Consider the following 27,991-nt stretch of genomic DNA (forward strand, 5'->3'; position numbering starts at 1 on the left):
TCAAAAATTAATAAAATAAATAATTCGTACTGCTTCATTAGAGACATTGAAAATGGCGTTTTTTGAAAATGCAACTGTTTAAGGGGGAATAAATGCATTGAATACTACTACAATTTGGTGCCACTGGCTCTTTCCTGCTAAGTTGCCAACAGTTTCATTAACTCCCAATTGCTTTTGTATCATCAGCACAAATGGCAACATAGTTAAAAGGACAAATAACGTATCAGTATTAATATAGAAGTAGTTTTGTCTTTGAAGAGTCCAGGGGTTCTTGGACCATGTGTTGAGAACCACTATCCTAAAGGAAAGGAACATCTGGAGTATATGTAAAAGTAGAGATTACTAGGGACAGATGAGTTTGGCAGGTAGAATCATGGGGCTAACAGTGTTCCTGCTGGGGAGGGTCTGGCCCACTTCCAGGTCATCCTAACAGACAAGTCACCTTGGAAGCCATAGATCTATTTAGGGGATGAATCTCTTGATCTGCTGTAAAACCCCAGTTCAAATGAATTCAGTGTGTGTCAGAAAGTCTGGGCTAGCTCTTCTAAGACCATTCAAAATTAGATGGTTCCATCAAACTCAGCATTTATATTCTGTTATGTTCCAAGAACTGGACTAGTTACAGAGAAAGAAACAGATTATTAAGCTGTGGCCTTTGTCCTATAGGAGTTAAAGGATAAGGAAATAAAAGAAATAATAGAATAATGACAATAGAATGTACAAAATCCTAAGTATTACATGAGGTTCAAAGTGCTGCGGGAGTACTGCGGAGGAAATGAATTACGACTAGAGAACTCGGGAAAGTTTTCTGAAAACTTGGAGCTGGGCTTTGAAGGATGAGTATCATTTTAAGAGGAGAGAAGGAATTCAAAAGTTCTTAGTATGTTCTTGGGTGACCAGAGAGCATTCTGGGTAAGAGAAGTACAGCTGTGATAACTCAGTACCTCTCTACCCCATGACTTGTTTTTTGTTGGGGGGTATCCAGTTTATCCTTTCAGGATCAGTGTACAGACTCATGCCATTTAGTATTCATTTATTCATAAAATGGTCCAAAATTTAGGAAAGAGATTTCTTCATGTTTCTCCTCCTCCTCCTCCTCCTCCTTCTTCTTCTTTTTCTTCTTCTTCTTCTTTCCTCCTTCTTTTTAAAAATTATTTATTTATTTATTTGAGAGAAAGAGAGTGCATGTGGGGGGCAGGGGGTGAGGGCCAGAGGGGGAGGGAGAAGCAGATTCCCCACTGAGTGTGGAGCCTGATGTGGGGCTCTATACCAGGACCCTGAGATTATGACCTGAGCCAAAGACAGACACAACTCAACCAATCAAACCACTCAGGTGCCCCATGCCCCCATGCATGGGTCTTTTCTAATAAAAATTGTATTTTTACCTGCACTGCAAAAAAAGAAGCTCTCTGTCAGATCTTTTGGTTCAATACCTGAAACATTTACTGAGTGACTACTCTTGCATGATGTATGTTATTTTCAACAAGGGGTACCAAAATAAAGACATAGCCTCCGACTTCACAAAAGTTAGAGTCTCGGAGGTGTCAAATGCGTATGCCGCAAATGGCAAAGTATATTATGGATTCTATAAAAGATAAAATGTGGGATCCCTGGGTGGCTCAGCAATTTGGCACCTACCTTCAGCCCAGCGTGTGGTCCTGGAGTCCCGGGATCGAGTCCCGCATTGGGCTCTCTGCATAGAGCCTGCTTCTCCTTCTGCCTCTGTCTCTCCCTCTCTGTGTGTGTCTCTCATGAATAAATAAATAAAATCTTTAAAAAAAAGATAAAATGTGTTTAGGGATAAGCTAGCTTGGGAAACTGGTAGAATGGGAGTACCACCCTGCAGGAGGAACATGGAGAAAACATAAAGGGTTTGGTTTGGCTTTTGGAGGTGCCTGTGGAGAGGGCACTGGAGAGGCAGCGATGGCAACTGAGAACAAGGTCAGGGCTGGAGATACAGATTTGGGGATCACCCATAAATGGCTGCTGAAACCATAAAGCGTTGCACTTCCCTAGGGAGATCAGGGTTTCAACCTCAGCATTATTAACATTTGGTCTGTATAATACTTTGTTGTGAGAGGGCTGTCTTTTGCACGTAGGAAACTTAGCATCCTCGGCTTCTACCTACTGGATTCCAGGAGCACACCCCCCCCCTGCCAAGTTGTGGCAACCGAAAACGTCTCTGTTGTCAAATGTCCCTTGGAGGGCAAAATCAGCCTCATAGAAGACTGTTGCTCTGGGAGAGTGCAGAGTCTAAAGTGAAGATGGTCACAAGTAGAAGCTTCTGGTTCTAAAAGCACAGTCAGAAAGAGAATGAGACATCGGGAATGATTGGGGGTGGGGGGGTGGAGTGTGACTGTCCCAGATGGGATAACCAGCAGTATAACAGTTAACAAAGGGGTTTGGAGGCAAAAGAGGCCTTGGCAGTGGTGAGAACTTTCTGATCCTTCAGGGAGCAATTCCAGGTGTGCCTCCTGAATGCTCCTTTTCCTTGTTTTCCAGCCTTTCCCCAGAGAGCTATAGAAGCAAACTCCCCATTTATGCCATAAATAAGAAGACTAGCATCGAGGTCAATGCACTCTCAAAGTTTGCCTGGTTGCTTTGCAGGCTGTTAATATTCCTCTTCCACTATTGTCTAATCTTATTTTCTCTATCAGTCTCCTTTTTCACTTGTAAAGTGCTTTAGCAGGAATATAGAAATATATATCTGTATTATTTAACCCTAATAATAACCCTGCAAAGCAGCTTTCATTCTTCTTCCCATTTTGCAGATGAGAATACTGGTGCTCCTAGAGGGAAGTGGCCTGCCCAAGTCTATATAGCCAGGGAATAGTGGAGCTGATACCCAAATCTTCTGATCACACAGGCACTTGATGAAGAGAACACTCTTCATCACATCATGATTGCTTCTTTAGTACAACTCTTACCATCTAGCATTTTTCTTTGCAAAGTGACTGCTACTCCATTTCTCCTGGGATAGAGCCTTCCTTGACTGCAAAAGAATCGATGACTTATTTCTCTTCTCGTACCCTGCCCATAGTACCATTTCTTTCTTTCTTTCTTTCTTTCTTTCTTTCTTTCTTTCTTTCTTTCTTTCTTTCTTTCTTTCTTTTCTTTCTTTCAGATTGATTGATTGATTGGTTTATGATAGACATAGAGAGAGAGAGAGAGGCAGAGACACAGGAGGGAGAAGCAGGCTCCATACTGGGAGCCTGACGCAGGACTCGATCCCGGGACTCCAGGATCGTGCTCTGGGCCAAAGGCAGATGCTAAACCACTGAGCCACTCAGGGATCCCCTCTTTCTTTTTTTTAAAGTAAGTTCTAGGCCAAACATGGCTTTAATTCACCACACCAAGATCAAGAGTTACATGCTCTTCTAACTGAGCCAGCCATGCACCCCCCATAGTACCATTTCTGCTCACAGTTCATTGTTTGGTACTTTACTGAATGTCTCATCTTCTGAGGGCATTAGCAAGATGGTCTTTTGACAAAGGATAGAATTGTGATGTTCCTACAGGAGAGGCCAAGACTGCAGGGGCTCTGCATGGTGAAGAGGAGGGGGAGCACGTTGCAGTCCCAACTGTGGGTGCTGGAAAATCTCCCCAGTGGTTTCTGGGCCTAGGCCAAGGGTCAGCTCCCCCAGGGACACCAATGTATGTCCAAAGCTGCCAGCAGCATGCTAGAGCCTGGTCACTCCTCAAATCTTGTAACCCTGATTTCTTTCTTTCTTTTTTTTCTTTTCAAGATGTTATTTATTTATCCATGAGAAATACAGAGAGAGAGGCAGAAAAATAGGCAGAGGGAGAAGCAGACTTCCTGCAGGGAGCCCAATGTGGAACTTGATTCCAGAGCCCAGGATCACACCCTCAGCTGAGGGCAGACGCTCAACCGCTGAGCCACCCAGGCATTCCTGTAACCCTAATTTCTATTCTGGAAATCCTCCTCCATGTCTTTATGCTCTCCTCAGACATCCTACTTTGTTTCTTGGCACCTATCCTATGTCCCTACCCACCACTGCACTTAGCATCTGGAATCATTAATAATAGTAATCATAATAGCCACCATTTACTGAGGGTTGTTTCAGTGCCAGGCATAGATGGTGAGGTAACTGAGGTTTATAGATGTCACATCAGTCTGTCCAAGGTCACATGAATATTAATGCATAGATCAGTGTGTCTTATAATGGAAATATAATTTGAGCCACATTTGTAATTTTTAATTTTCTACTCATCAAATTAAAAGAAACAGGTGAAATGAGCATTAACAATTTTTAAAATTTAACTCAATAAATCCACAACATCATTTCAACATGTTATCAGTATCAGTTAAGTGTCTGCCTTCAGCTCAGGGCATGATCCTGGGGTCCTGGGATTGAGCCTGGATTGTGCTCCCGGCTTCTCCCTTTCCCTCTGCCCTTTCCCCTGCCTCATGCTCTTTCTCTCAAGTAAGTAAATTAAAAAAAAAAAGTCTTTGAAATACTTGGGGTGCCTGGATGGCTCAGTGGGTTGAGCATCCCACTCTTGATTTCAGCTCAGATCACTGATCTCAGGGTTTTGAGACTGAGCCCAGTGCAGGGTTCCATACTCAGAGAGCAGTCTACTTGAGATTCTCTCTCCTTCTGCCTCTGCCCTTCCCCTCCTGATGTATGTGTGCCTGTGCTCTCTCTCTCAAATGAATAAATAGATAAATCTTTTAAAAAAAGAAATACTGTGTGTACTCTTACATCACTTCTCAATTCAGACTAGCCACAGTTTAAGTGCTCAGCAGCCACATATGGTCAGTGGCTATGGTAATGGACGGCATAAGTACAGATCAAGGATTCTGACCCATCTCCACTTGACCTCTTTATAGATTTTCTTTTTTTTTTTTCTTCTTTATAGATTTTCTAAGGATGATGAGAAGTGAGACAGCCACATTCTCTGTGAAAGTAGGCTGGTACTGTCCATCAAATTTCAGATTTGCAAAATATAATAATCTTATTTAATTGGAGATAAGATTTCATTATAAAGTAGAATAAAGTATCTCAAAACAGAGGTCCAGAAATTGTCATTTCCTTTAACAAAATATGTGTTAGAGAAACTGACATTTCTCTCTTAGAACTAATAATACTAAAAAAAAAAAAAAAAAAAAAAAAAAGAACTAATAATACTTCTGGGATGGGACAGGAATGTTTGTTCTCTTTTGCCTGTCCCTGTTTTTGTTCTGTCTTGATAAATACCATCTGGGAAGACTAGATATTCTGTGGCCTGGAACCAGGTGGTGGAAAAATCCTTTGCCTGGGGCCCTTCTCTTGTCCATAGGGCAGGCCTCTGACCATTTCTGAGTAGGCTCACCAACCCCTCAAAGCGGCTTCTGAAGGAAATGTTGAACTCTGGAAGGGAAGAAGGGATTGGTAAGCCATCATTCCCTCGTCCCAACAGTGGACAGGTCTTCCTTTCAGAAACTGTGGCAGGCACACTGAGTGTGCTATCCTGTTATACGTCCCCACCATCCTCTGAGGTCAGCATTAGCACCTGCCAAAACCAGAGAGGTGAAGAATTTCACTCAGGGTCACACTAGTAATCCGGAGCTTTCTGACACCACAGCCTAGGATTACAGCACTCCAGACTTGGGGGGATTTTAATACTTTCTGTCCACCCCTGAACATGGGAACAGGGGTTGCCAGCAAGAAACTTTCATATCTGTGTTCTGTTTCCATGTGAACTACCCCTGGTGGTGTACTTAGAGTTGACTTCAGTCTTTAAGATTTGGAGTCAGATATTCAGGACATTAAAAAAAAAGGGGGGGGGGGAGCCAGCTTCCCTATCTATATCAGGAGGTCCAGCCTCAGGAAACCTAGGAGGGCTGCTTGATCTTCTTTTTCTTTTTCTTTTTTTTTTTTTCTGGTTCTGATGCGTTAGAAGATCTCTGGTGATCGAGCCCTGTTGCTTTAAGCCCGAGCCCAGGTTTGGGAGGAGACTGGGAGGGCAGCGGAGGGCGCCCGCCTACCTGCCGGCCCGCGCTAGGTGAGGCTGGAGCCGCTCGGGATGCCGGCGGGCGGGGGCAGGCTCGAAGTTGGAGCGAGCAGGAAGTGAAGCGAGGGCCGCCCGGGAGGAAACAGACGAGGGAGTCTCGCCGCCGCCAGGCCCGAGCCGCTTGGAGACATGGTGAGCGCGCTGGGAGCTCGCGAGGGGCTGAGCGAAAGGCGAGCGGGGGCTGGGGGCGGGGGGCTGGGGGCGGGGGTCGCAGGGCCGCTGGCCAAGTCGGAGGGCTGGCCCGGTGCAGCCGGTGGCCGCTCTCCTTTGACAACTTGGCTGCCCGGGCGGCTGCCCCCGCGCCTTCTCCCTCCCCTGCCCTCGGAGCTGGCCCGGAGCGGGGCTCCGGTGGGGGTGGAGGCTCCGAATTCCAGGCCGGGAGCCGCTGAGAGGCCCTTCCTGGCCTCCTCCGGCCCGCCGGGCGCCGAGCCCGGTGACCCCCCTTGGGCAGCGCCTCCGAAGTTCCCAGGGCGGATTCCAGCCCAGCGGCGGGAGCCCTCCCCGTCGGCCCTTCCCTTTATCCTGTCGAGAAACTCCAAGAATCCGTCTCTCTCTGCCCGGCCTAAGGAATCGGGCCCCTCTCTTTAAACACGGAGAAGAAGGCGAAGGGTTTGTAAAAGAACCAGAAGTTGGTTCTCTGTGACAATCCGTCTAGTTTGGACCGGCTCCTGGCCTGTTTCGGAGGTCTAGGGGGTCAGGGAGGGAGGAGCCTAGTAATGGTTTGCCCTCCCTGTTCAAAAACTTTATCAGCCAGGGAGGACTTGCCCTCCATTTCCCTCAACAGCCAGTCTGCTGTTTTTATTTAATATCTGCTTAAGGAGGCAGTGGCAGCTTGGTTGGTGCCGGCACATGGGGCAGTGTGTTGGGGGAAAGCAGAAGTTTATGGCGCAATGGCTCTCCCTCTTGGGGCCTGGCCAGGGCCTTGGAACCCGGTGGCTGTTGCTCTGGGTCACAGCAATTAGGCAGCTCCGGAGGTCTGGGGAAGTCTGGGGCGGGAGCAGCTCTCCAGCTGCTGTCCAGCAGTGAGGGGGGTGTTGTGGCAGCTGAGGGTGTTCTGCTGGCCAGCACAGATATTTTCAATGAGGATCCTTGGGTTAATAGTGGTGGGTTTCCCCCTTGTGAGATGCCAGCTCAGCAGTTCTCTGCCCCCATCTGAGGAACAAGGCAACAGTGGAGTGGGATTTAGGGTCTGTGTTTCTTTTCCTCCTCAGGGGCCCTGAGAACCTGAAAAGAAACTGGATCTAGTCTGTCTAGCATCAGCACTCACCTTCTGGGGCTTAAAAGTGCATTTGTTTTTGATCACATGAGTAATACATGAAAACATTCTTTGTAAACAGTTCAAGCATTAAAAAAAAGCTAAAGTCCACCTTAGGCCTTCCCCTCCCCTGGCCTCTGAGGCTGAGTCTCAGTTCCTCCACCACTTCGCCTAATTAACCCCTGCGTTGCTGCCCAGGAGGAGGCCAGTGGAGGTGTTGGAAATGATCGTGTGCGGAACCTGCAGAGTGAGGTGGAGGGAGTCAAGAATATTATGACCCAGAATGTGGAGCGGATCTTGGCCCGAGGAGAAAACCTGGACCATCTCCGCAACAAGACAGAGGATCTGGAAGCCACAGTGAGATGGGGAACCCACAGAGGTTGGGAGCAGGGCGGCTGGGAGCTGGGCAGTAGAGGAAGAGAGGGAGGGTGAATTGCTGGGGCTCGGGGAATTGGTGGTGCTGGGGGCAAAATGAATAGGAGGGAAGTCTGCCTTTTCACTTGTTTTGGGAATTGACAAGTGAGCCCCCTGTTTTGATTCTGCTCTACTCCACTATTTGGTACTGGGGTCCAGGAAATGGCTCCAGTGACTGGGTGGGTGGGTGGGTGGGTGGGGCTGATTCTTGGAGGCCTTGTCTGAGACAGAAAGGTAGATGGCCCAGTCAGCCCTCACATTCTTAGGCTTCCCTCCCATGAAACTGATGTTTCCCTTTGAAGATTGCCCTTGACAATCATTTGGACCTGACCTCCCTAAGCCAAAAATATTGGCTCCGGAAAATACTCCTAGGGCCTTTGGCCTTCTTGAGGAGTCACTAGGCAGGGGGTGGAAAACTGCTAGAGTTTTGCTGAGTCTGCTTTAAAAAGAAGCTGGGAAAAGCAGTGAAATTCTTTGATCAGGGGGTCCTCTGCTAGCTGAAGGCTAGAATAATATCTCCCACACATCTTGCTAGACCTCATTCCTTTCTCTCTCCAGCCATGGGCTGAAGCCAGCTGCTCAGGGATGGAGTAACTCTAACAAAATACTCCAGCAAAGGTTGGGGCCTAAGGTTCTTTGTCCACAGGGAGAGACTGGCTGTGGCTTTCCAAGTCTTGTGCATAAGCTTGGGTCTAGTTTCCCTGGGACTTAGTGTTTCTTTCCGCAGCCTAATCTGAGGAGCATGGCCCAGGGAAAGTTAATTTCTACAATTCCAGTTGAGGAGGAAGAGCAGTTTCTCTTACCTCTGACGTCTGTACTGCCCTGGTCTGTCCTCTAGCCTCAGAGGTCCCCATAGGGCACGGAGTCAGAGTCCCAGGGAGATGTGCCCACTTGGAGCTTGCACCCGTTCGCCCCAGTGTGTGCTCTCCCAAGGGCGGATTGTGCAGACAGTGTTGCACTTCTGGGTGTGAGCATATGTAAAAGGCCCCTCAGTGTACATGACGGTGCATGGGTAAGAAGAAGAGGGGAGGCAAGAATTTAGAATTCTAAATTTGAATCTGGCCCATCAGATTGTCATGAAGGTATATTTGTCAGGGTAGGAGGACAGAACATTTTTTGTGTAACGGTCTGTTCCCTCAACTGCTCACTTCAACATTTACATGTATAGCATGTGGGCCTCTGTCTTCTTGTTCTGGTGGGAGGAGGCACTGGTTCACTCTGCCTTGTCCTCAACAGTCGGAGCACTTCAAGACCACATCACAGAAGGTGGCTCGGAAGTTCTGGTGGAAGAACGTGAAGATGATTGTCCTCATCTGTGTGATTGTTTTTATCATCATCCTCTTCATCGTGCTTTTCGCCACCCATGCCATCCCCACATAGGGAGCCCCTCCCCCCACCCACCCTCTTCTTTAGGGCAACCCTCCATAGCAGGTGCCAAGAAGGGCCCTCTCTTCCATCCTTGTCTGCAGGAAGTGCTGCTGCGTCCTCCTGCCCCTCATTCTGAGGCCCCTCTGCCACACTGTCTGCCCCAGGCACCTTGGTCCCCCGGAAGGAGAGAGTTGGACTGTGGCTGTTTCATGGGCCCTCAGAGTTGGTTGGAGAGATATCCAGAAGGCCCAGCATGGGGCTAGGACACTGATGGTGGCCGGTGGGCAATAAAGACCTTTCAGTATCCCTTCACATGTGAGGTAATTTGTCCCCTTCCATTTTTGCCTTTGGTCCTTCTATTTCTATTCTCCCTGGGGACAGCTTCTGGCTGAGATTCTCCTATTTGAGGCCCCATTGTTGGAGGGGTAGAAAGTGTATGTTTGGAGAAGAAAGATGGAGTCTCCCCATTCTTCTCTATTTTCCATTCATTGTGACAGGTCTCAAGAACCAGAGTTTTCTGAGGGTTTCCACATATGGAAAATTCAAAACCATTTTAGGGTGGTACACAAGACTCCTAAGGGCTTGAGCCTTGCCACGTGCCTTTATTACTTTTCTACTAGAAGTGTTAGCCAAGACAGGCTGAGGACCTCCTTTCATCTCTTTTCTATGGCCCTGGTGCAGTCTAGAGCAAGGTGCTAGAGGAACTGGGCCACTTTTCCTTCTTTTTGGTTCTGCAAAGTTCTTTTGTTTATTTTTTTAATTTAAGTAATCTCTCTACCCAATATGGGGCTCGAACTCATGACCCTGAATTCAAGAGTCACATGCTCTTCTGACTGAGCCAGCCAGGCACCCCTGGTTCTCAAAGTTCTATTTGTCTTTTGTCTGCCCTTTTGGGACTTAGCAGGGCCTCCGGGTCTCAGCTGAGAGGGTGAGCATCTCTCACCATATCTTGTGGCTGGGCTCAGTCAGTGTCACAGGACAGGGCCTATGGCCCTCCTTCCCCTCCATGTACAATGGGCTTCTTTGTCTTCGGTCTTCCCTTCTCCCTGCCAGGTTCCACCTCATTGTCACTCTTTCCTGTCTTGGTTTGGGGAAAGGGTTCTTGCCATCTCTGTCCCTGTTTCTCCCATGGGCTTTCCGGTATTGAAAACAATCTGTTTTGGGGGTGGGGGGGAGTGTGGAAGGGACAGGGTTGGAAGACAGGATTTGGGACTCCTCCTGGCAAGTCAGGTTCTGGAATCATATTCGGAGAACCAGGGAGGGGAAAAAAAAAAAAAAAAGCATAGAAAAGCCCTCAGGCCAATCTTTGTCCTCCTGTGTCCTCCTATCTCAGACCATGGTCATCCTCTCTCCTCACGTCTGTCATTCCTGGACTCAAAGTCCACAGAACTGGGGTGAAACCACTTCCTTGGGACCCAGACTGCCCAGGGTAGGAATGTGGGCCGTGCTCAGGCAGGCTCAATGCTAGGACGGAAGCCCTCAACCCCCTTCCCCAAGAGGAGCCACAGTTGAGGTGGTGGGGGAGGCAGGGGGTGGGGGTGGCCACAGCCACGAGGGGAGATGGGCATGGAGGCAAGCTCTGGAGGAGCAGGGTTATATGAGGGCAGGGCTGCAGCTGCCCTTGTGGTGAAGAGGGAAATACCGAAAAGCTAGAACTAGTAACTTCTCCCCGGGGGGTCTGTTTTCTTTATTGAGGTGAAATTCACACAACCTACATTGTGGACACACAATCGTACCACTCAGTGGTACCATTCTGAAATTCACAATTCAGCGGCAGGTGGTGCATTCACAATGCTGATGGTGAATAAAGTTTCTTTCGTTTTGAAACTTTTCGCGGAGTCTGGTTACCAGCGACTGCACTTCACACGCGCTAGCTGTTCCAGGCGTCGCTAGCCCAGGGCCGGACGGTGGCGGTGGCAGACCTCGGCCCCAGGGCCCGCTCCACGCTGCCCGCTTCAGAGACTGGGTCGCCGACGGGCCCCGACGTGTGGCCGCGGGCCGAGCGAGCCCGGGGCTGCCCAGGCGGGAGGGCCCGGCCCCGGAGGCTGGGGCACCGTGCGAAGCCGGGCGGGAGCCGGCAGCTTTCGCTTTGCCTCCCTAGGTCCGGGCTCCCGGGCAGGCGCCCCCCCGCCCCCGCCCCCGCCCCCGCGGGCCCCGCCCCTCCGCTTCCTCCCGGGGATCTGGCACCGCGGCCGCGCGGCGACACAGGAGCCCCGGCTGGCTGGCGAGGCGGCGGCTGCAGCTATGGTGAGGGCCGGGCGGGGCGGAGTGGAGCGGGGCCGGCGGGCCGGGGGCGGAGGGCGCCGGACGGGTGCGAGGCCGGAGTCTGAAGCCCGAGGTGGGGGCCTTCTCCGGGCCCCCCGAGAGTGGCGGCCGCCCGGAGCCGGCTGGGCCAGAGCCTCCTCCAGCGGGGGCGCGCAGGCCGGCGAGGGGACAGTTCGGCCGCCCGTGCGCAGGGAGCAAGGCTCTGGCTTCCCCCTTCCCCGAGCCAAGGGGTTACACGCAGTGGCTTCGGGTTTCGGGACTTCGGAGTCAGGCTTCCAGTCGGACTCCGGGCTGAGATCCTGGTGGTGGCCACTTACCGGCGCTGTGACCCGGAGCAAGTCACTTAACCTTCTTGAACTTTCTTTCCGCATCTATGAAGTGGGGTCAGCATTACCTGCCTTACTGGGTACTTGGGAGGTTAAGGGAGATGCAGTTGGCAGAGCCCCGCCTGGAGCTCCTGAGCAGTGTAGGTAGTGTGGTGACCTCTTCGGCCCTTCCTGGAGCTGTGAGAAGACAGAGCAGTGTGGCCCGGAGTTGGAAACCCGAGCAGATGGGGTGGTAGCCAGCCATGGCGGGGTGTTGGAGGGCATTCTTCTGACCCTAGGTAAAGATAAAGGTACATGTTAACTATACAAGTTCCATTGAAGTTATCAGACTATGGCACAGGCCTGTCTCCTAACCTCTACCCAGGGACACATTCTTGAGGTGAGTCATCCCTTACTCCTGCTGCAAACTCTGGCCTGTGTCCCCACTTGCCATCTCTAAGACAAAGGTGTCAGCCGCAAACAGGTGGTGGCAGTAGCTTTCCTCCATCCTCCGGACTCCTGGGAAGATGGGCTGGGCAGGAAGCAGGCTTGGTACGTTAAGCTTCTGCCCTGGAGGAGCTGACAGAGGTGTGATAGATGTGGCCTGGCTGGGGGTCGGGATGCCTGGATGGCCTCATCTCTAGGGAACCAGAGGCAGGAAGAGGAAGCGGGACAGGAAGGTTGTACTGAGCTCTAAGGCCACGCCAGGAAACCAAGGGAGGCTCCAAGAATGGGACAAAGCTCTGAGCCCACTTCCCAGCATACAGGGCAAGGGATCTGGCAGGGCTAGGGGTGGGCTTCCAGTTGGCCTTGAGCACGTGGGGGAGAAGAGGAAACTCCTAAGTGAAGGCTGAGGCCAGGATAATTTATTGGTGGATACTGGAAAACTCTGACACTCTCACAGGTTCATCTGAGGCCAGCAGTGGATCAGAGCCTGGGGAGGGTACACTGATCTTTCTCCCTTCCCATCTCCTAGTCCCATCTCTCTGTTTCACACCTGCCCCTGTCCCTGGCCCCAACTCTTTCCCTTCCTTCTCCCCACTCCCTTCCCTACCTGGTCTTTCTTCCTTGTCCTCTCCTCTGATTCATTCAATCAACAAACATTTCTTGGGCATTTCCTCCGTGCCGGATGTGGTGACAGGTATGGGGATAGAACAGGAACAAATAGTGATGGGTAAGGGCTTGAATTCATTCATCCTATAGGTGGTCTTCTCTCGTGCAGTGTCCAGTGAATGTGAGTTTTGAGCTACAGGCTTCCCTCATATGCACAAGGGTTGGCTTGGCAGCATTAAAAGGTCTGGGGAGTCTTTAGCAGCCAGCTAAAGTATTTGCCCCCCCCCCCCCGCACCTGCATTCATTTTAGCACCGTGGTGAAGAATGTGATTCTTGGAGTCTATTGGTTCCACTCCTGGATCGCCTGCTTACTGACTGTACAACCTTGATGATTTAACCCCTCTGAGTCTCAGTTTCTTATAAAATTGGGATGATAACATGCCTTCAATGGATTGTTGTGAGGATTAAATCAGATCAGGTGAACAAACAGCCGGCAGCATGGTGCTTAGCTTAGAGTACGTGCCCATTGAATGGTGGCTGTTATCACCTTCAAGACTTAAAACCTTCTCAACAGCCTGCAGTGCTTGATGGAAATAAACTCTATGCCAGTTATCAAAGGCCCAGGTGACGTTCTGTGTTTAGGTTAGAGACAATTAAGTGCACGAGTTTGCAATAAGGAGAGCTTGCTTGGCTGTGTGTTTTGTAAAATTATCTAAGAGGTTTTATTGACCATTTGTATGGTATAATTCTTGAGATCTGACTGCTTAAAAAGTAATCAGCCAGGGAGCTTGGGCTCTGTCTATAATAATAGCTCTTACTCATTGAGCATTCAGTATTGTCAGGTATTGTGATAAGCACTTTGTTCGTGACAGTCATATGCCTTAGTTAACATCATGTAGGTATCATTCTTGTCACCACTTTACAGATGAGGAAGTGGAGGGTCAGAAAGTTTGCATAGTGGGTAAGTGGCAGAGGCAAGATTTGAGGGAACCCGGGGCTGCAGTGCAGAGCCCTGGCCCTTGGCTCTGAGCTCAGGTGAATGCTGACCTAGCAAGGAACTGATACACCCCTTCACTGCCTGCCCGCTGCACACACAGCAACCCCCCCCCCCCCGCCCCATCCCCAGTTCTTTGACTAGGACAGTGGTGACAGCTGGAATAGGGTTTGTCTCCCAGAGAGAAGGGAGACAGGAGAGTTAGGGCAGAGAGGTTTGGAGAGCTTTGTTTTCAGAAGAACCAAGGGTGGGGTGCCTGGGTGGCTCAGTGGATGAGCATCTGCCTTTGGCTCATGTTGTTGTGACCCCGGGGTCCTGGAATTGAGTCTAGCATCAGGCTCCCTGTGGGGAGCCAGCTTCTCCCTCTGCCTATGTCTCTGCCTCTCTCTCTCTCTGTCTCTCATGAATAAATAAATAAAATCTTTAAAAAAAAAAAAAAAGGAATGAAGAACCAAGGCTATTTGGCTTGGAAAAACCTGAGATATTTGAGGGTTGAAAGCAGATATTCTGTACAGAGGGTAACGGTCTGTTGAGAACATTTCCTGTGTAACTGCCACCCCCTGTCTGCCATCCGTGCTGCTGCTCCCCACTCCACGGCCCACTCTTGGCCCTGCAGACATCGGGCAGGGCTGGGAAATGACCCAGTCACCCACACTTTCCCTCTACACTCTCTGCTCCCCATGAACTTGGCAACTCCTCACAGCCTTGCTGGGGGCACTTTTCCACTCCTTCTGGATGGCTTCCCTGCCCAAAATTTTGTCACTGCCATCTAGGCCAGTCTACCACGAATAGAGAAATTATTCTGAAGCCTCTCTCCAGTGTCCTCCTTGGCTCACAAGACCACACTAGGTCTTGCTCAGCCCTCTCTGCAAGTGAATGTCCTCTATTTGGACTTTTACTCTGCATTCGTGCGCTCCACCCTGCCCCTCCGCCCTTGCCCTCTGCCTGGTCTGCCTCGCCGGAACCCCAGCTCCACCCCATCCTGCAAGGGCTCATCCACCCGGGGCTGTCTCTGTTCACAGGAATCCACTCTCTGAGGGTGGCTCCAGCACTTAGTGTTTGTCCTTCACAGCGCAACCCTTCACTCTTCTCTACTTGTGCCATGCATGTCTCTTTCTCCCAGCCTATAGTGAGCGTCTTACAAATAGGCATTCAGAGATGTTTTTCCCTTGTCCACTGTGTGCCAGGCACTATCCTGGGTTCACTGTGGCAGGAGAGGGAGCGTGGCCCCGTCCTCTGGTCCCTTACCTCCTTCCACATCCTGTAGTGCTTTATTTCTCCCTGTGCCAGTGGAGACCTGGGCCTATAGGATCCTTTTCCCTCTGGTGCAGGGAGGGCCAAGAAGGGCCCCGGGGGTTAAGCCTGAGGCCTCTCTGTACCCTGGAGCGAATGTGTTCATTTAGGCCTGGTCCCACCCTGGCCCCCGGATAGGCCTGGCTTCGCAGTGTGGGGAGGAGGCTGCAGCTGGCAGTGGGAAGCACAGCCAGCTCTCCTGGAGAATGGGACCCAATGTCACCCCACATTGGAGAATCCAAGAACAACAGCTATGGTTTTCATAGCGGAAAAACCAATATTCAGCATCCCACCAACCTCTAGCGATGATTGTTATTTTCAATCTTTGTTCCTTCTCAAGTTTTTGCCTTAGGCTATTAGGAAGTGGGGTTGCCTTGGACTCTGTGAAGGTAGGCTGTGTGAATTTGTTGACTACCAATGTAGTAACAATAGCGGTGATGACGGTTGACCAGATGAGTGCAGCTTCCCTGCGCTCTGCATTATTGCTCCTTGCTCCCCAGTCACTGCTCCCCCAGCCTGGGAGTGCACCCCTCTGGCATGGTTTGCCTGTCCCCTCTCCAAGTAGGTTGCTTTTCTAGCTCATGGGTAAATATTGACCTACTTGGGTTTCAGATGCCTGCCCCTTGAAACTCCTGCTGGGCTGGATAAACATACTGGGATAACATCTCTTGAAAATAAGAGTTGCTTTTGGAGAGACTGCAATGTGATTGACCCACTCACTGAGTCCTTATAATGGTCAGCACTACATTGGCCCCCTTGGGGCCACCAGGATGGGAGCAGACAAACGTAGCCTCTCCCTCTGGGGCTTGTGGTCCACTTGGGGAGATAGGACTCATAAACTGGGAATGCTTGGAGGCTGTGTACAAGGCAGCTGCAAGGATCCTGAATGTGGATTCTTGCCTGAGTAGGAGTGGCCCTCTGACCACCAGATCCTTCCCCTTTCTCTGGTTTTAAGTGGAATTCAGTCAAGTGCCAAAATGTCTGCTGTAGACAATGGGCAATGTGGTCTGGCAGGAAAGGGAGCTTGGCCAGGGCCCTGTGGGGAGGAGATGAGAACAAGGATGGGCTGTGGGGGACTAGGCGGGGAGGATGGAGCTTCTGTGGTTTGTGGATATGCTGGGATTGAGCTCCCTGATGCATCCCTGGACCTGCTCCTGAATTTCCAGCTCTTACGGGGGTGGGGGTAGGGGTGGGGGCCTTTGCCCTAGGTCTGTCTCAGTTGCATGTGTCCAAAGCCTGATCTCTTTCTTGCTTGTGATGCACACTCTCTCTTCCTCTCCCCTGTTCTCTCAGCACTCCCCACCCCGCCACACTTGGTCCCTGCCCCTCCCTTCTTAGTCCTCTGAAATGAGCTGGGTTCTTTTGTCAGGTGTGGTTGCTGCTCAAGCCGAGAAGTCAAAGAGTTGGTCTTTTCTCTGTGAGTTGGACCTCAGTGAAGATTCTTGGGTAGCTGGAAGGCTGAGGCCAGAGGCCAGGGTTGGTGAGGTTTCCAGGCAGACAGAGAATCAATTTTGAGCACTGATGTGGGAGGCAGAACTGGCCTGGCCAGTCAGAGGGAGGTCTGATCTCAGTTTGTTTCTGTCTGTGTGTCTGTGGGGTTAGGCAAAGGTTATGATGTGTGGTGGTCCACAATTACCTTTCTAGTCCTATGGGGTCGGTATCTGCTCTGTCTGGCTTCTAGCCATGTAGCTTGGTTCCCTCTTCTTTACTGCTGCTTTAGGCCAATAGGAAGCCACAGGGCAGGTGCACATTGGGTAGAGGCCATCCTAGGGCAGGTGAGCAAAGTATCTGCTCTGTGGGAGAGTGAGATGCTGGGAAGTTTCCATCCTGAGGCATCTTGGAGGAAGCTGAGATGCTGTAGCCAAGGCTGACCTAGGATCTGCCTTGATGGGCAAGGAGAGGAACCTGTGAGGTCAGAGGCAGGTCATACACATTCAGGAGACCAGTCCTTCACTCTGTACATGCCATACCCTCACATGAAAGATGCTATTTCCCCTACCTGTACACCCCCCCCCCAACACACAACACACACACGGGGTGGGGGGTGGGGCAAGGAGGCCACTAGGTCTCAGGATCAGATGAGGGCCGGGTGGGGGCCTCATGCAGTTCTGACCTTGGGCTTGGTGCCCAGGCAGGGAAAGAGTTGGAACGATGCCAGCGGCAGGCGGATGAGGTGACAGAAATCATGCTCAACAACTTCGACAAGGTCCTGGAGCGCGATGGGAAACTGGCCGAGCTGGAGCTGCGTTCAGACCAACTGCTGGACATGGTGTGAGGCATGGGGGAGCAGGGACGGGGGAGGGAGGCCAGGAGGAGTCCTCAGGTTGTGCTCAGGGTCTCCAGGCTCTGGGGGGCCTGAGGCTTGCCTGAGCGCCCGGGGGGCCTGTGGGTTTGTGGAGGTGCCTATAGCCTCAATAAGCTCCAGGTAGGCCTCATGAAATAACAAGTCCTTGGTTTGAAGCTGTGGACCCTCCTACAGGTTGAGGGCTGTTATTGTTACTGGGTGTGAGCCTTGGAGGAGTGCGAGTCAAGGGCTCCATCAGTGTCAGACCAGCAGTCAGGTTGGGAGGGTCCCAGGGGAGGCTCTGTGGAGAAGGGGAGCAGACAGGTTGGGAAGATGCAGGAGGAGGTTAGGTCTTGTGAGGGGCGTGAGGGGGTGGTTGGGAGAACCTGGCCCTGGGGCTTGGGGGGAACCACTAACTCCCAACCTGTGTCTGGGGATGTCCACAGAGCTCAGCCTTCAGCAAGACAACCAAAAACCTGGCCCAGAAGAAGCGCTGGGAGAATGTCCGTTGCCGGATCTACTTGGGGCTGGTGGTGGGCATTGGCCTGCTCATCATCCTGATTGTGCTACTGGTCATCTTTCTCCCGTGGAGCAGTGGGGACAGCAGTGCTCCACATGCCCAGGACGCCGGCGCTGCCTCAGGGCCTGGGGGCTGACCCAGCTGGGCCTTGAGGATAGGCCGAGGGGCCGCACTGGCTGGTTCTGGTCTCCAGAGAACCCTGGCGTTTGCTCCCATCTGAGCCACCCAACTGAGCACTGAAGAGCAACTCTGATGTGTGCACCTTTGCATCTCCTATCGCGCCACAGACTGGCCCTTGAGGGCAGCCTGCTGCACTAGCTGTGCCAGGCCAGCCCTACCTGGAGCTCAGTAAAAGCTGCTGTTTGGTTAAAAGCTGGTGTTTGTATGTATGTGTGAAGTCCTCCAAGTTGGCTCATCCTTCTTGGCCTCCACTCCTGGGGTTGTTTAGAAAGTTGGTAGAAGGACTTCACCCTTGGGAGGTGGCCCCTATATTCTTCCTTCCTTGTATGTGATCCAATCCTACCTGGACAGAAACTTCTGGGGTGCAGGTGCAAAGAGAGAGTGGCTCCCAAACCAGAACCTTCAACTAGTGCCCTCTGAGCCTGTTTACGTCAGAATGAAATATATTCTTTTTCTGATGTCTTTTTTTTTTAATTAAGGTTTTATTTATTTATTCATGAGAAACCCAGAAAGAGAGGCAGAGACACAGGCAGGGGGAGGAGAAGCAGGCTCCATGCAGGGAGCCCAATGTGGGACTTGATCCTGGAACCCCGGGATCACGCCCTGAGCCAAAGGCAGATACTCAACCACTGAGCCACCCAGGCGCCCCTTTTTCTGATGTCTTGAAGATGCTCAGAATTGGACTCCAGAAGAAGGCACCTCAAAGACTTTTATCTCACGAGGCTTTCACTTTTTGATAGATTTTTTTTCCTCTCTGGACACCCTGTCCTCCTCAATTTTTCTCCTGGGCGTTCTTCCTCAAGCTTTACATCTGATTACAGATGAGGCAGATCGCAGTGAAAATGGGGAGATCCCTGGGTGCTCAGCGGTTTAGCGCTGCCTTCAGCCCAGGATGTGATCCTGGAGACCTGGGATCGAGTCCCACGTTGGGCTCCCTGCATGGAGCCTGCTTCTCCCTTTGCCTGTGTCTCCACCTCTCTCTCTCTCTCTCTCTCTCTCTCAATCAATAAATAAAACCTTAAAGAAAATGGGAAGGGCTTTTCTGGTGCTGTAATGGACAGTCACAAAGGATGGCCTAGACTTTGTCCTGTAGGAAAGAATTCAGCCTCTTCAAAGCTCCAAGGCCATACAGGGCCAAGCTGGCAGGGCCTTAGGGTCACAGGAAAGATGATTGGGTAAAGGCTATGGAAGAAGGAAAGAAAGCCCTACTAGGGTCACGGAAGCTGGGCAGTCTCTGCCTGGGCTACTTGACTGCATCGCAAACTCAAGTGTGGAAGAGGAATTCAGGGTCAAGGTCAAGTGTGTAACAGAAGCAGTTCCTTGTTAGGTGAAGTGAGGGCTACTGACAGAGAAACAAGAACAAACCTGAGAGTTGTGTGGAGATTTACCCCTCACAGAGCTTGTTGCTTCCACTGGGCTCATTACCATCTTTTTCTGGGAAAGCTGGAGAAAACTGCTTGGCTGTGTAGTTGGTCGGTAACACCACTTAGAGGCCGTGTGGATTTGGGCAAGTCACTTGAGACTTGGGGTTTACATACGAAAAAAGGGATATTTAACTCCCAGAACAATTGTGAGGATTATTTGTATTGTGTGTAACATATCCATCAGTGTAATGGTTCTAGATGCCAAATAAAAAGTAGCTGTCATCCATTTCATCTAGTGCAGTTCTCAAGCCTGCCTCACATCAGAATCACCTGTAGAACTTCTAAAACTATCACCCCCAGGCCTAGATTACTTAGTATCAGAGCTAAGATTTAAATCCAAGTGTGCAGGATGCCTGGACACACACATTAGCCGCTGGCCTACACAGCTTTCCTATAGGGCCTGGATCAGTTCTATCAGAATCTTTGAGGGAAGTATCTGACGCAGGGTTATTTCCCCCTAAAGCTGCAACCCCTGGTTCCATCTCCAGGATAGCCATGGGTAGCCAGGGATGCAAACTCCTTGAAATCAAGCCACTAATTTTACAGAAGCTAGCCGAGAGGCTGAGCAGTGGGCTGAAGGTCACACACATAGTTCTGTGAGCGGGTAAGGCCCTAGATTCCCTGGCAAGGATCTTTCCTCTCTCGTTGGGGGACTTTTACCCCACCCTTGATTGTGTCTAACAAAAAATAATCAGGACATTTTTGTTTTGCGGGTTGAGAGGGTAATCAAGGGCCAACCCCTGAACTACCCAGAGTGCAGCAGGTGCAGAAGCACTGGGCGGGGACCGGGCAGAGCAGCGGGGAACGTCGTCCTTCCAGGTTCGCAGGACCCTGACCCCCTGCGCCACGCCTCACTCTCTGGAGGGCCTCTAGCACCTGCACGTCCTAGGCCCTCTGAGCCGCAGAGCGAACCCAAGGCCCTACAGCCCCGACACTTGGCTATTCAGGGCGCCGAGCCCCCGACCCACACGTCGTTCGCAGATACCCTCCCCCAGGGTCGGAGCCCCAAACAGCTGTTTTTCCCGACCGGCCCAAGCCCCTGCCATTGGCTGTAGCCTTTGGTCACCTGACTTGTTCGAGCCAACGAGAGGCAGCAGAATTAATACTTCCGCTTTCATGCGCCTAACGAGCCTCTGAGCCCGCCTTTCGGATGCTCTGATTGGTCTTCCTCGCTCAGGCCCGCAACTTATTGGCCAGCGCCGTGGGGCCACAGTCCAGCGGCCTCCGAGGGCTGTGTCAGACAGCCCCGCCGCCATGGCGTCCTATTTCGATGAGCACGACTGCGAGCCGCTGGATTCCGAGCAGGAGGCCCGAACCAGTATGTTGCTGGAGCTCGCAAGGTGGGTGCACGGAGCTGGGGGGTGGGGGCTCGGGTAGCAGGTATCTGGGCTGGGGCTGGCTGGACAAGGCGGATTATAGAGGGCAGAGAGTCTGGGGAGGACGGATGAATCTTATGATGGAGAGTTAGTCCAGAGACGAGATTCGAGGAAGATCGATAATTTGGACCATCCGTGGGCGGGCCGGGGATGGTAGGAAAGACGGGAGCTGGCGAATAGGGGAGAGTGGGGGGCGGCAGGGCAGTCGGTTCTAGCAGGGGAGGGGCCGTGTGGGCGTGAGTAGGTACATTCGTTAGGAACAACAAGCACGGAAACCACCATTGCCACTTGGAATCTGGCTTTACCAGGTCATGTCTACATGGCCTGAGTAATTTCTCTGAGCCTGTTGCCTCATGTGTAAAATGGGACTAGGACAGCCCCGGTGGCTCAGCGGTTTAGCGCCGCCTTCGGTCCGGGGCGTGATCTTGAAGACTCGGGATCGAGTCCGACGTTGGGCTCCCTGCATGGAGCCTGCTTCTCCCTCCTCCTGTGTCTCTGCCTCTCTCTGTCTCTCTCCTGAATAAATAAATACAATCTTTAAAAAATAATAAAATGGGACAAAATAGCTTGCATGCTTGGGGTTGTCTTATAGCAACTGTAAACCATTTTCCATTGTGCTTTTTATCTAGTGAACACTTTTGGGGGCTAGCTGTTGGTACTGGCTCGACAGAATATTTATCTGTTAATGCCTACTGGATTGTGGGGGCAAAAAGAAAGTACGGTTTTCTTCGGTTCTGATCATGCATCGTTCCTCCCAGGTCACTTTTCAATAGGATGGACTTTGAAGACTTGGGGTTGGTAGTAGATTGGGATCATCATCTGCCTCCACCTGCTGCCAAGGCTGTGGTTGAGAACCTTCCCAGGACAGTCATCAGGAGCTCTCAGGCTGGTGAGAACACAAATTCTTACTGTTTGGGGCAGGTTTGCCAGACGCACCTGCTCCCAAGCTAGACTGGTCTAGCCCTTCAGTTTTCCAGGTCAGGTTGGGGCAAGAATGTCTTTCAGGAGTGGGAGCCGGGAGGCAGGGCCTGTAGCAGCTCTCCTGATCAGCACTCCTTCCTCAAGAGCTCAAGTGCCCCGTGTGTCTTTTGGAATTTGAGGAGGAGGAGACTGCCATTGAGATGCCTTGCCGTCACCTCTTCCATTCCAACTGCATTCTACCCTGGCTAAGCAAGGTACCGCTTCCTTTCTCTCAGCCCTTACCCTGCCCTGGGCCCAATTCTCAAGCCTCTTTCTGTTTATGGACTGTTAGGGGATCAGAGAAGGGAGAGGGTACGGGTGGGAACTGGGAGCAAGGGGCAGATGTTAGCTTATAAAGACCAGACCTGGGCTGGAACACTGCCCTCCTTTTCTCAGACAAATTCCTGCCCCCTGTGCCGCCATGAGCTGCCCACTGATGATGACGCTTATGAGGAGCACAGACGAGATAAGGTAAGGGCTGGTGGTAAGTGAAGAGGGTGGTAATGTGGACCCCTTAGTCGCTGTCCTCAGTGTTCTCATTCCCTACCTTAGCAGGCTTGGTTAGGCCTCAGAGTCACTGACTCTGGTCGTCTTCCTGGTGACTTTGGTGAGGGACAAGAGCCTTGGCGATGCACATGCTTGGGGCCTGAAAACAGTGATAGCTGTCCCATCGCTCCCCCCACAGGGCTTCAGGTATGACCCATGCCCAGTGTTTCCTCTTTCCTTCAGGCTCGCAAGCAGCAGCAAAAGCACCGGCTTGAGAACCTCCACGGAGCCATGTACACATGAGGTGCCTGGGGTTGAGCACTCGTCCTCCACAATATCTTCCTCCTGCACCTTGAATCCTCATTAAAGATTTCTTTACCCACCCTGCACTGCATTGCTCACAGGCCTGGGCAGGGGTTCTGTATCCTCCATGAGGTCCCTACTGTGGTTGGGGGAACCACAGAAAGTACCGGGCTGCATGTCCCTTCCTGCCAAGCCTACTGGCCTGAGAGCAGTGGAACCCAGGTCAAGAACCTGGCCACTGGAGCAGCCAGTGACTGGGCCTAGGTGTTCATCGTTGGAAAGCAAAATGTGTCAGGGTCTGGCATCCAATAGCTACTTACGGATGGTAAACAAAATCTAGCCTCTGTCTCTCTCCCCTGCAATTTTTAGTCAACCTTGGAATCCCACGGGCTTTTTTTCATTGTGAAAACCGTTTCTAGCATTTCAAAGTTGCTCTCTGGATGACCTCCTTCCCCCGCCCCCATATCCCTTACTAGAGAAGCAAACTTCACATGGAATTGGGGAAGGATCAGGTCAGTTCTTTAGACTGTTTTAATGCCTAGAAAGGGTTTCAAGCTCTTGAAGGATATTTGGATAGCACCAGGCATCCTTTATTCTTGGCAGCCCTGCTTTCAAAGAGCAGTGGGCACTCTCCCTGAGGGCAGGGGATTCCTCCCACCCTTTGCCTAGGGAAAGCTGACCTGGGTCAGGCCCTCTCCTGATTGTTTAGAACAGACTACAAACATGCAAATTAGAATTCTTTTAATAGATTAAAAAAAAAAGTATTAAAATACCCACGTGGTTCTGCTATGTTATTTGCCTGAAAGTAAGGGGCCGAGTGAAGAATCCCAGTGCAGCTCAGTGGGCCCAAAAGTGGGCCTTCCCACAGACTAAGGAGTGCTCCCCCTTCTATTCCCTGACTTCTATCCCTCTTGCTGTTTCCAGCCCCCAATTCCTGCAGCGGGAAACCCCAGTGGTGTTGCCTCGGCACTGGGGAGTAGAAGGCACCTGAAGGGCTGGCTGGGTGAGTGAGGATATGTGACCTTTAAACATAAAACACTGCAGAGTCAAGCAGTAGGTTGCGTGTGGCCCAGGCAGCAGCCAGGCCTGCTCTTCTATAGCACAGGTGGGTATGGGATGGCCGTTCCTCCAGCAGCAAGGAAACCCATATCCCAACAAAATACTTTCTCAAAATTGTTTTTGGTACAAAATAAATGCAAAGTTATGAGGTGGGGAGCTGCTGAGGCTGGGCCAGCCACCCTCCCCAGGCCTCAGATCATGGCGATGCTTTCCGGAGCACAGTTGAGGTGAGTGGAAGTGCTACTGCTTCCGGAGGACTTGCAGGCCCGGCCAGAGGCAGGCTGCAGGGCAGCCACCAGTGTCTCTGAGGAAACTGCCCCAAACTCATAGCTGAAGGTGCCGTAGAAAATGAGGATGTCGATCACAAACACCCACTCGCACAGGGCTGCCCCGTGCTGCAGCTGAGAGCTCTCATGCATAAAGAAGACACCACCTGGAATGGGGCTAAGGAAGTGTTCAGTAGGACACGTGGGATGTGGTGACACTCCTACCTTCCCAGATAGATAACTAAGCTGGGCCAAAGAGCCTGGTCTCCCACCTGGGAGGGGAAGAAGGAAAACACCCTGGGCAGTATTTTCTGGATATACGTGTGCCAAGCTCTCCCCCACTCCCCACCACCTACCCCCCCCAGCATCTTGGGTGGGGAAAGGCTGGGCTTGAAGATGCTCTCCTGGCTGCCCTGTCCTGGAAGGATACTGAGGATTAGGGTGACAAAGGCGATGGCTGCCAGCACAATCCGCAGGTAGGCCATAGCCAGGTCCTGGGGGGCAGTGGCCCCATGGTAGGAGAGAGCACAGTGCAGGCAGACAAAGAGCAGGCCAGCAGGGAAGGCCACACCAGTTCCGATGTAGTGCAGAGACTTTGCATGATCCACCTGGGCCCAGAGAGAAGGGCTGATCTGTGAAGCAGCCCTACCTCCACCACCCCTCTTCCCCACCTCTATCTCCCTTCCCTCCCAGACCCTTCTGTCTCCTCCCTCAGCCTTGAAGGGCTGCAACTTGGGTCAGCCATCAGGGGACAGGGCACCTGCAGACAGCCAGGACCCATTAGTTAAAAAAGTTCAACATGCAGGCAGGCGGGCCCACCTGGAAGTTGCCGACTACCACCAGGCCCGCAGCATTGGTACAGCCTGTGATGAGCGTTGTGGTATTAACCCAGGAATGACGACTCTGCTCCAGGAGCTGCCCATAGAGCAGCAGGCAAATCAGGACCACTGGAGGAAGAGAGCACAGGTAGGGCCAGCTCTGGTGTCCTCCTCCCAGACTGGCCCAGCCCAGCCAGCCCACCGACACCCCCACCCCCATCCAGACACTGAAGGCTGAAAGGGAATAGAAGGGCAGGTGGTGTACTGGGTTTCCTCAGGCTCTGGCCAGCAGGGTGGCTGTGCAGGAGACTTTGGCCTTTGTTGAAGAGGAGAGAAGTAGCCCCTCTTGCTTTTTAGCCCTTGGTGGGAGGGGGCTACACTAAGCAAGGGCTTCCTGGGCCTTTCTGGGAGGGGGGTGGGGGTATGGGTTGGACTGGGCTGGCTAGTGGGGCTGAGGGCACAACTCACCCATGAAAGCACCCATGTTGCCAATGAGGCTGAAGAGGCAGCTCTCTGGGGGATATGTGCCACACTTGCTGGGGGTGGGGGGCAAGGACAGAATGAGAGAGGGGCAGGAGCACTAGCACCCCCATTCTGGCCCGTCTGTCTCTTGCTTTATCTGTGCCTGTCCTTAGGCAGGCCACTGATTTATGAGAAGGGCCAGTTGTGTATCACAAACAACCCGCCCCAGGCTGGGCCCTCCCCCAAAGCAGAGCTCATGTGTGTGATGGGTAAGGGAGTACCCAGGATTGCTTGGCAGAGGTTGAGACTCCTTGGACTCGCTGTGGCTGTCAAGGCCTGCAGCCAGTCTGGCTTTCCTTGTGCCAGAACTGGGGCTGGGCAATCAGAGGGCTTGAACTTAAGTCCAGGTGCCTCCACTTACTAGCTGTGTGACCTGGACAGATGACATCCCTCAGTCTGTTTTCTTGCCTATAAGACGGTGAAAACAGTAGCTGCCCCAATGCTGGTACTGGGATTAAATGGCCCTATGCATGTAGAGCATTCAGCACATGGTGACTGGCATGGAAAATTGTTATCAAGTACTCTTAATACACTCATTATTTCTGAGACTGAAAGACAGGTCCTTGTCTGAGGGGCTTGGGTCTTCCCTGACCTGCCCAGTTTCCAGGCCTTACCTGATGAGGGGGATATCATCCAGGGTGCAGCAGGTCTTGGGGCCCCCTTGTTCAGCAGGGTCAGGAGAGCAGGATTCGTTGTAGGACCTGGTAGGCAGGACAGAGGGTAGTCTGGGGAAAAGTGGTTCCCCTAGGTTCTCGGCCTATAGTCTCAGGCCTCTCAGGGATCACCCTCCCAGACTTCCCTTGGCAGGGACAGAAGAGCCCACTTCCCAGAACTGGCCTGAGAGAAGCCAAAGGGGTGAAGGGATGGTGGGAAACAGGTAGATGGGCACGAAGCCATGCCTGGGGAGGGACAGGCGTTGCCAATGTCAGATAAAAGCAGTCAGGCTCAGAGTCTCCATCTGGCTCGCAGCAGCCCCGACCCAAGAGGGAACAGAGATGAAGGGAGCTTTAGAGGGAGGCTGTCTGCAGAGTACACCATACCAGTTCTCCACAGGGCATGCGTGGCGGTTCATCACGGCCATGGCATACCTGCGGGAACACAACCGTCACCCCACACCCACGACCCTCCCAGCCCGGCTCTCCCCTGCTGACTCTTCTGCCTTGACTCTGGCCCCAGTCAGCCTTTGTCCTTGCTGGGGACTCGTGTTGAGGTGATCCTGAAGCTTGACACCACAGGAGAACCTACAGCATGGCCCCAAACAAGAGGACCTGTGGAAGTAACCCTGGCAAGAAGTAGGTCTGTCTGGGTCACCCTACTGGACAGCAGTGGTGCCAACGTCCGAGGGGACTGTGTGCCCAGGCACAGGGCCAGGTTTTGGAGACAGCTAGTGGTCCTGGGTACTACCCCGGAGCCTACAGCAGGACAAGGGGCTGTGTGTGTGCCATCGAGCTCCCGTTGGGTCCTGGGAGGCCCTATCCCTTCTAGGCTGGGGCCCATTTTGTCCCGTAGTTGCCGTCCCCCTCCCCCTCTTTACTCACACAGTCCATAGGCCAGTGATGGAGAATGCTGACAAGCTGACAGGAAGGAGGATCCAGGCGGTCATGAGGGAGGGGAGCCAGGGTGGTGGTGATGTGGGGGGAAGGACAAGAGGTAGGTGGGAAAGAGGGGGCCGGCCCAGCTACCTTAAGGTACTTCGCCAAAACCATCAGCGGCCCAGGCCTGGTGGAGAGAGACAGGTCAAAGTCCAGGGTCCAGTGCCTGGCCGAAGTCGGTGGGCGGAGAAGGTGGTCAACACTCAATTCACAACGCCCACGTTTTGGGCTGAGCCCACGCCAGAACGTGGACACCTGGCTTCCACCGGGGGCCTCCGCATTCCAGCCCAATGCCACCGGTGCGCCCAGAAGCTCAGGCGGGGCTCTAACTTCTGGGGAGGGAGTCCCGCTCCCACGCCCGAGGGACCGGGCAGGGGGAGGGGCTGCAGTTAGGGCTGTCCAGGGGGCCGCGCCAAGAACCTGCGGGCAGGTGCGGGCCGGGGCCGAGCGGCGGCCGCGCGCAGGGAACCACCTGACCGCTGGCGCCCCGAGGGGGGAGGCAGGTTAGCGCAGGAAGCCCACCTCGCCCGCCCCTCCCCCCCGTGTGGGGGCACGGGGCCCTCCTCTCCCCCGCCGGAGCCGGGGACGCGAGTCTCCCCAGCACGTCCCCCGAGGCCGCGGACATGAAGGGGCCCAGTACGCACCTCCCCGGAGCGCCGCGCCCTGCTCGGCCCCGCGTGGCGCCGTCTCTGGCTGCGGCCCTCGGAGCAGCCCTGGAAGGTTTAAAGGGCCGAGCGGCCCCGCCCCTGGCGCCCCGGCCGCGCCGCGCCGCCCGCCGGGACGTGGAGTCCGCGCCGCCCCGGCCCCCGCGGCCGCTGTCGCCGGGAGACTACAACTCCCGAGCCCCCGCGCCCGCTTGGCGGTGGAAGCGTGGGCGGCGCCCCGCCTTCGGGGGGCCTGAGCGCCGAGGGCTGTGGCGTGGGACTGGAGCAGAGGCTTCGACTCGGAGATGCCCACAGTCCCGCGTGCCCGGGGGCTGCTTTGGAAGCTTGGGGAGGCGGGAAGCTCCCGGGGCCGCACAGCCGTGATTGGCATTGCGCGCAAGGCTGGAGGAAGCGTCTCTAACCAAGGCGCCCCGCGCCTGCCTCTGTCCTGGGCGAGGCCGCTCTGCGAAGAAGCGAGCACGAAGTCTTGGCTGTTACTTAAATTCAAGAGCCCTGGATTTGGCTTATGCTTCCCTCGGCTCAGCAAACTCTTGAGGGCTACTTTCATCACTTATTTTCAAGGGTCCAAGTATAG

The 27,991-nt window shown here is 52.8% G+C and overlaps 4 protein-coding genes across 5 annotated transcripts; 3 read left to right on the forward strand and 1 right to left on the reverse strand.

Moving 5' to 3' along the window:
* The first annotated feature begins 5,810 nt into the window (after positions 1 to 5,810).
* VAMP8 (vesicle associated membrane protein 8) lies at positions 5,811 to 9,364 on the forward strand. Its single transcript, XM_072770066.1, has 3 exons — positions 5,811 to 6,147; positions 7,469 to 7,627; positions 8,921 to 9,364. The coding sequence occupies exons 1-3, from the start codon at positions 6,145 to 6,147 to the stop codon at positions 9,062 to 9,064; spliced, it is 306 nt and encodes a 101-aa protein (XP_072626167.1). The 5' UTR covers positions 5,811 to 6,144; the 3' UTR covers positions 9,065 to 9,364.
* Positions 9,365 to 11,188: 1,824 nt separating this feature from the next.
* On the forward strand, positions 11,189 to 18,138 carry VAMP5 (vesicle associated membrane protein 5). Its single transcript, XM_072770065.1, has 3 exons — positions 11,189 to 11,299; positions 17,094 to 17,231; positions 17,693 to 18,138. Exons 1-3 carry the CDS (start codon positions 11,297 to 11,299, stop codon positions 17,900 to 17,902), a joined length of 351 nt encoding a protein of 116 aa, XP_072626166.1. The 5' UTR covers positions 11,189 to 11,296; the 3' UTR covers positions 17,903 to 18,138.
* Positions 18,139 to 20,553: 2,415 nt separating this feature from the next.
* On the forward strand, positions 20,554 to 23,267 carry RNF181 (ring finger protein 181). The gene is made up of 5 exons (XM_072770063.1): positions 20,554 to 20,710; positions 21,505 to 21,635; positions 21,812 to 21,921; positions 22,103 to 22,177; positions 22,436 to 23,267. The coding sequence occupies exons 1-5, from the start codon at positions 20,625 to 20,627 to the stop codon at positions 22,493 to 22,495; spliced, it is 462 nt and encodes a 153-aa protein (XP_072626164.1). The 5' UTR covers positions 20,554 to 20,624; the 3' UTR covers positions 22,496 to 23,267.
* TMEM150A (transmembrane protein 150A) lies at positions 23,220 to 27,528 on the reverse strand. Of its 2 annotated transcripts, XM_072770056.1 has the most exons (8): positions 27,397 to 27,528; positions 26,699 to 26,879; positions 26,201 to 26,248; positions 25,775 to 25,861; positions 25,107 to 25,174; positions 24,640 to 24,767; positions 24,251 to 24,428; positions 23,220 to 23,987 (listed from the first exon to the last, which is right to left on the reverse strand). In XM_072770056.1, exons 2-8 carry the CDS (start codon positions 26,761 to 26,763, stop codon positions 23,746 to 23,748), a joined length of 816 nt encoding a protein of 271 aa, XP_072626157.1. In that variant the 5' UTR covers positions 26,764 to 26,879; positions 27,397 to 27,528; the 3' UTR covers positions 23,220 to 23,745. The 2 variants fall into 2 exon arrangements, with proteins under 2 accessions (XP_072626157.1, XP_072626158.1); XM_072770057.1 differs by lacking the exon at positions 26,201 to 26,248.
* Positions 27,529 to 27,991: the final 463 nt, after the last annotated feature.

Source organism: Canis lupus, chromosome 12, assembly GCF_048164855.1.
Source record: "Canis lupus baileyi chromosome 12, mCanLup2.hap1, whole genome shotgun sequence".
NCBI classification, from domain to species: Eukaryota; Metazoa; Chordata; class Mammalia; order Carnivora; family Canidae; genus Canis; species Canis lupus.

Excerpts from the sequence above, each read along its gene's own strand:
- VAMP8 (XM_072770066.1), top strand. Across the intron at positions 7,628-8,920 it reads CAGAGGATCTGGAAGCCACA|TCGGAGCACTTCAAGACCAC; the intron begins GTGAGATGGGGA and ends TGTCCTCAACAG.
- VAMP5 (XM_072770065.1), top strand. Across the intron at positions 17,232-17,692 it reads CAGACCAACTGCTGGACATG|AGCTCAGCCTTCAGCAAGAC; the intron begins GTGTGAGGCATG and ends GGATGTCCACAG.
- RNF181 (XM_072770063.1), top strand. The coding sequence starts at position 20,625 with ATGGCGTCCTATTTCGATGAGCACGACTGCGAGCCGCTGGATTCCGAG. Across the intron at positions 21,636-21,811 it reads CATCAGGAGCTCTCAGGCTG|AGCTCAAGTGCCCCGTGTGT; the intron begins GTGAGAACACAA and ends TCCTTCCTCAAG. Across the intron at positions 22,178-22,435 it reads AGGAGCACAGACGAGATAAG|GCTCGCAAGCAGCAGCAAAA; the intron begins GTAAGGGCTGGT and ends TCTTTCCTTCAG.
- TMEM150A (XM_072770056.1), bottom strand. The coding sequence starts at position 26,763 with ATGACCGCCTGGATCCTCCTTCCTGTCAGCTTGTCAGCATTCTCCATC. Across the intron at positions 26,249-26,698 it reads ATCACTGGCCTATGGACTGT|GTATGCCATGGCCGTGATGA; the intron begins GTGAGTAAAGAG and ends GTGTTCCCGCAG. Across the intron at positions 23,988-24,250 it reads CTTTGTCACCCTAATCCTCA|GTGGTGTCTTCTTTATGCAT; the intron begins GTATCCTTCCAG and ends GCCCCATTCCAG.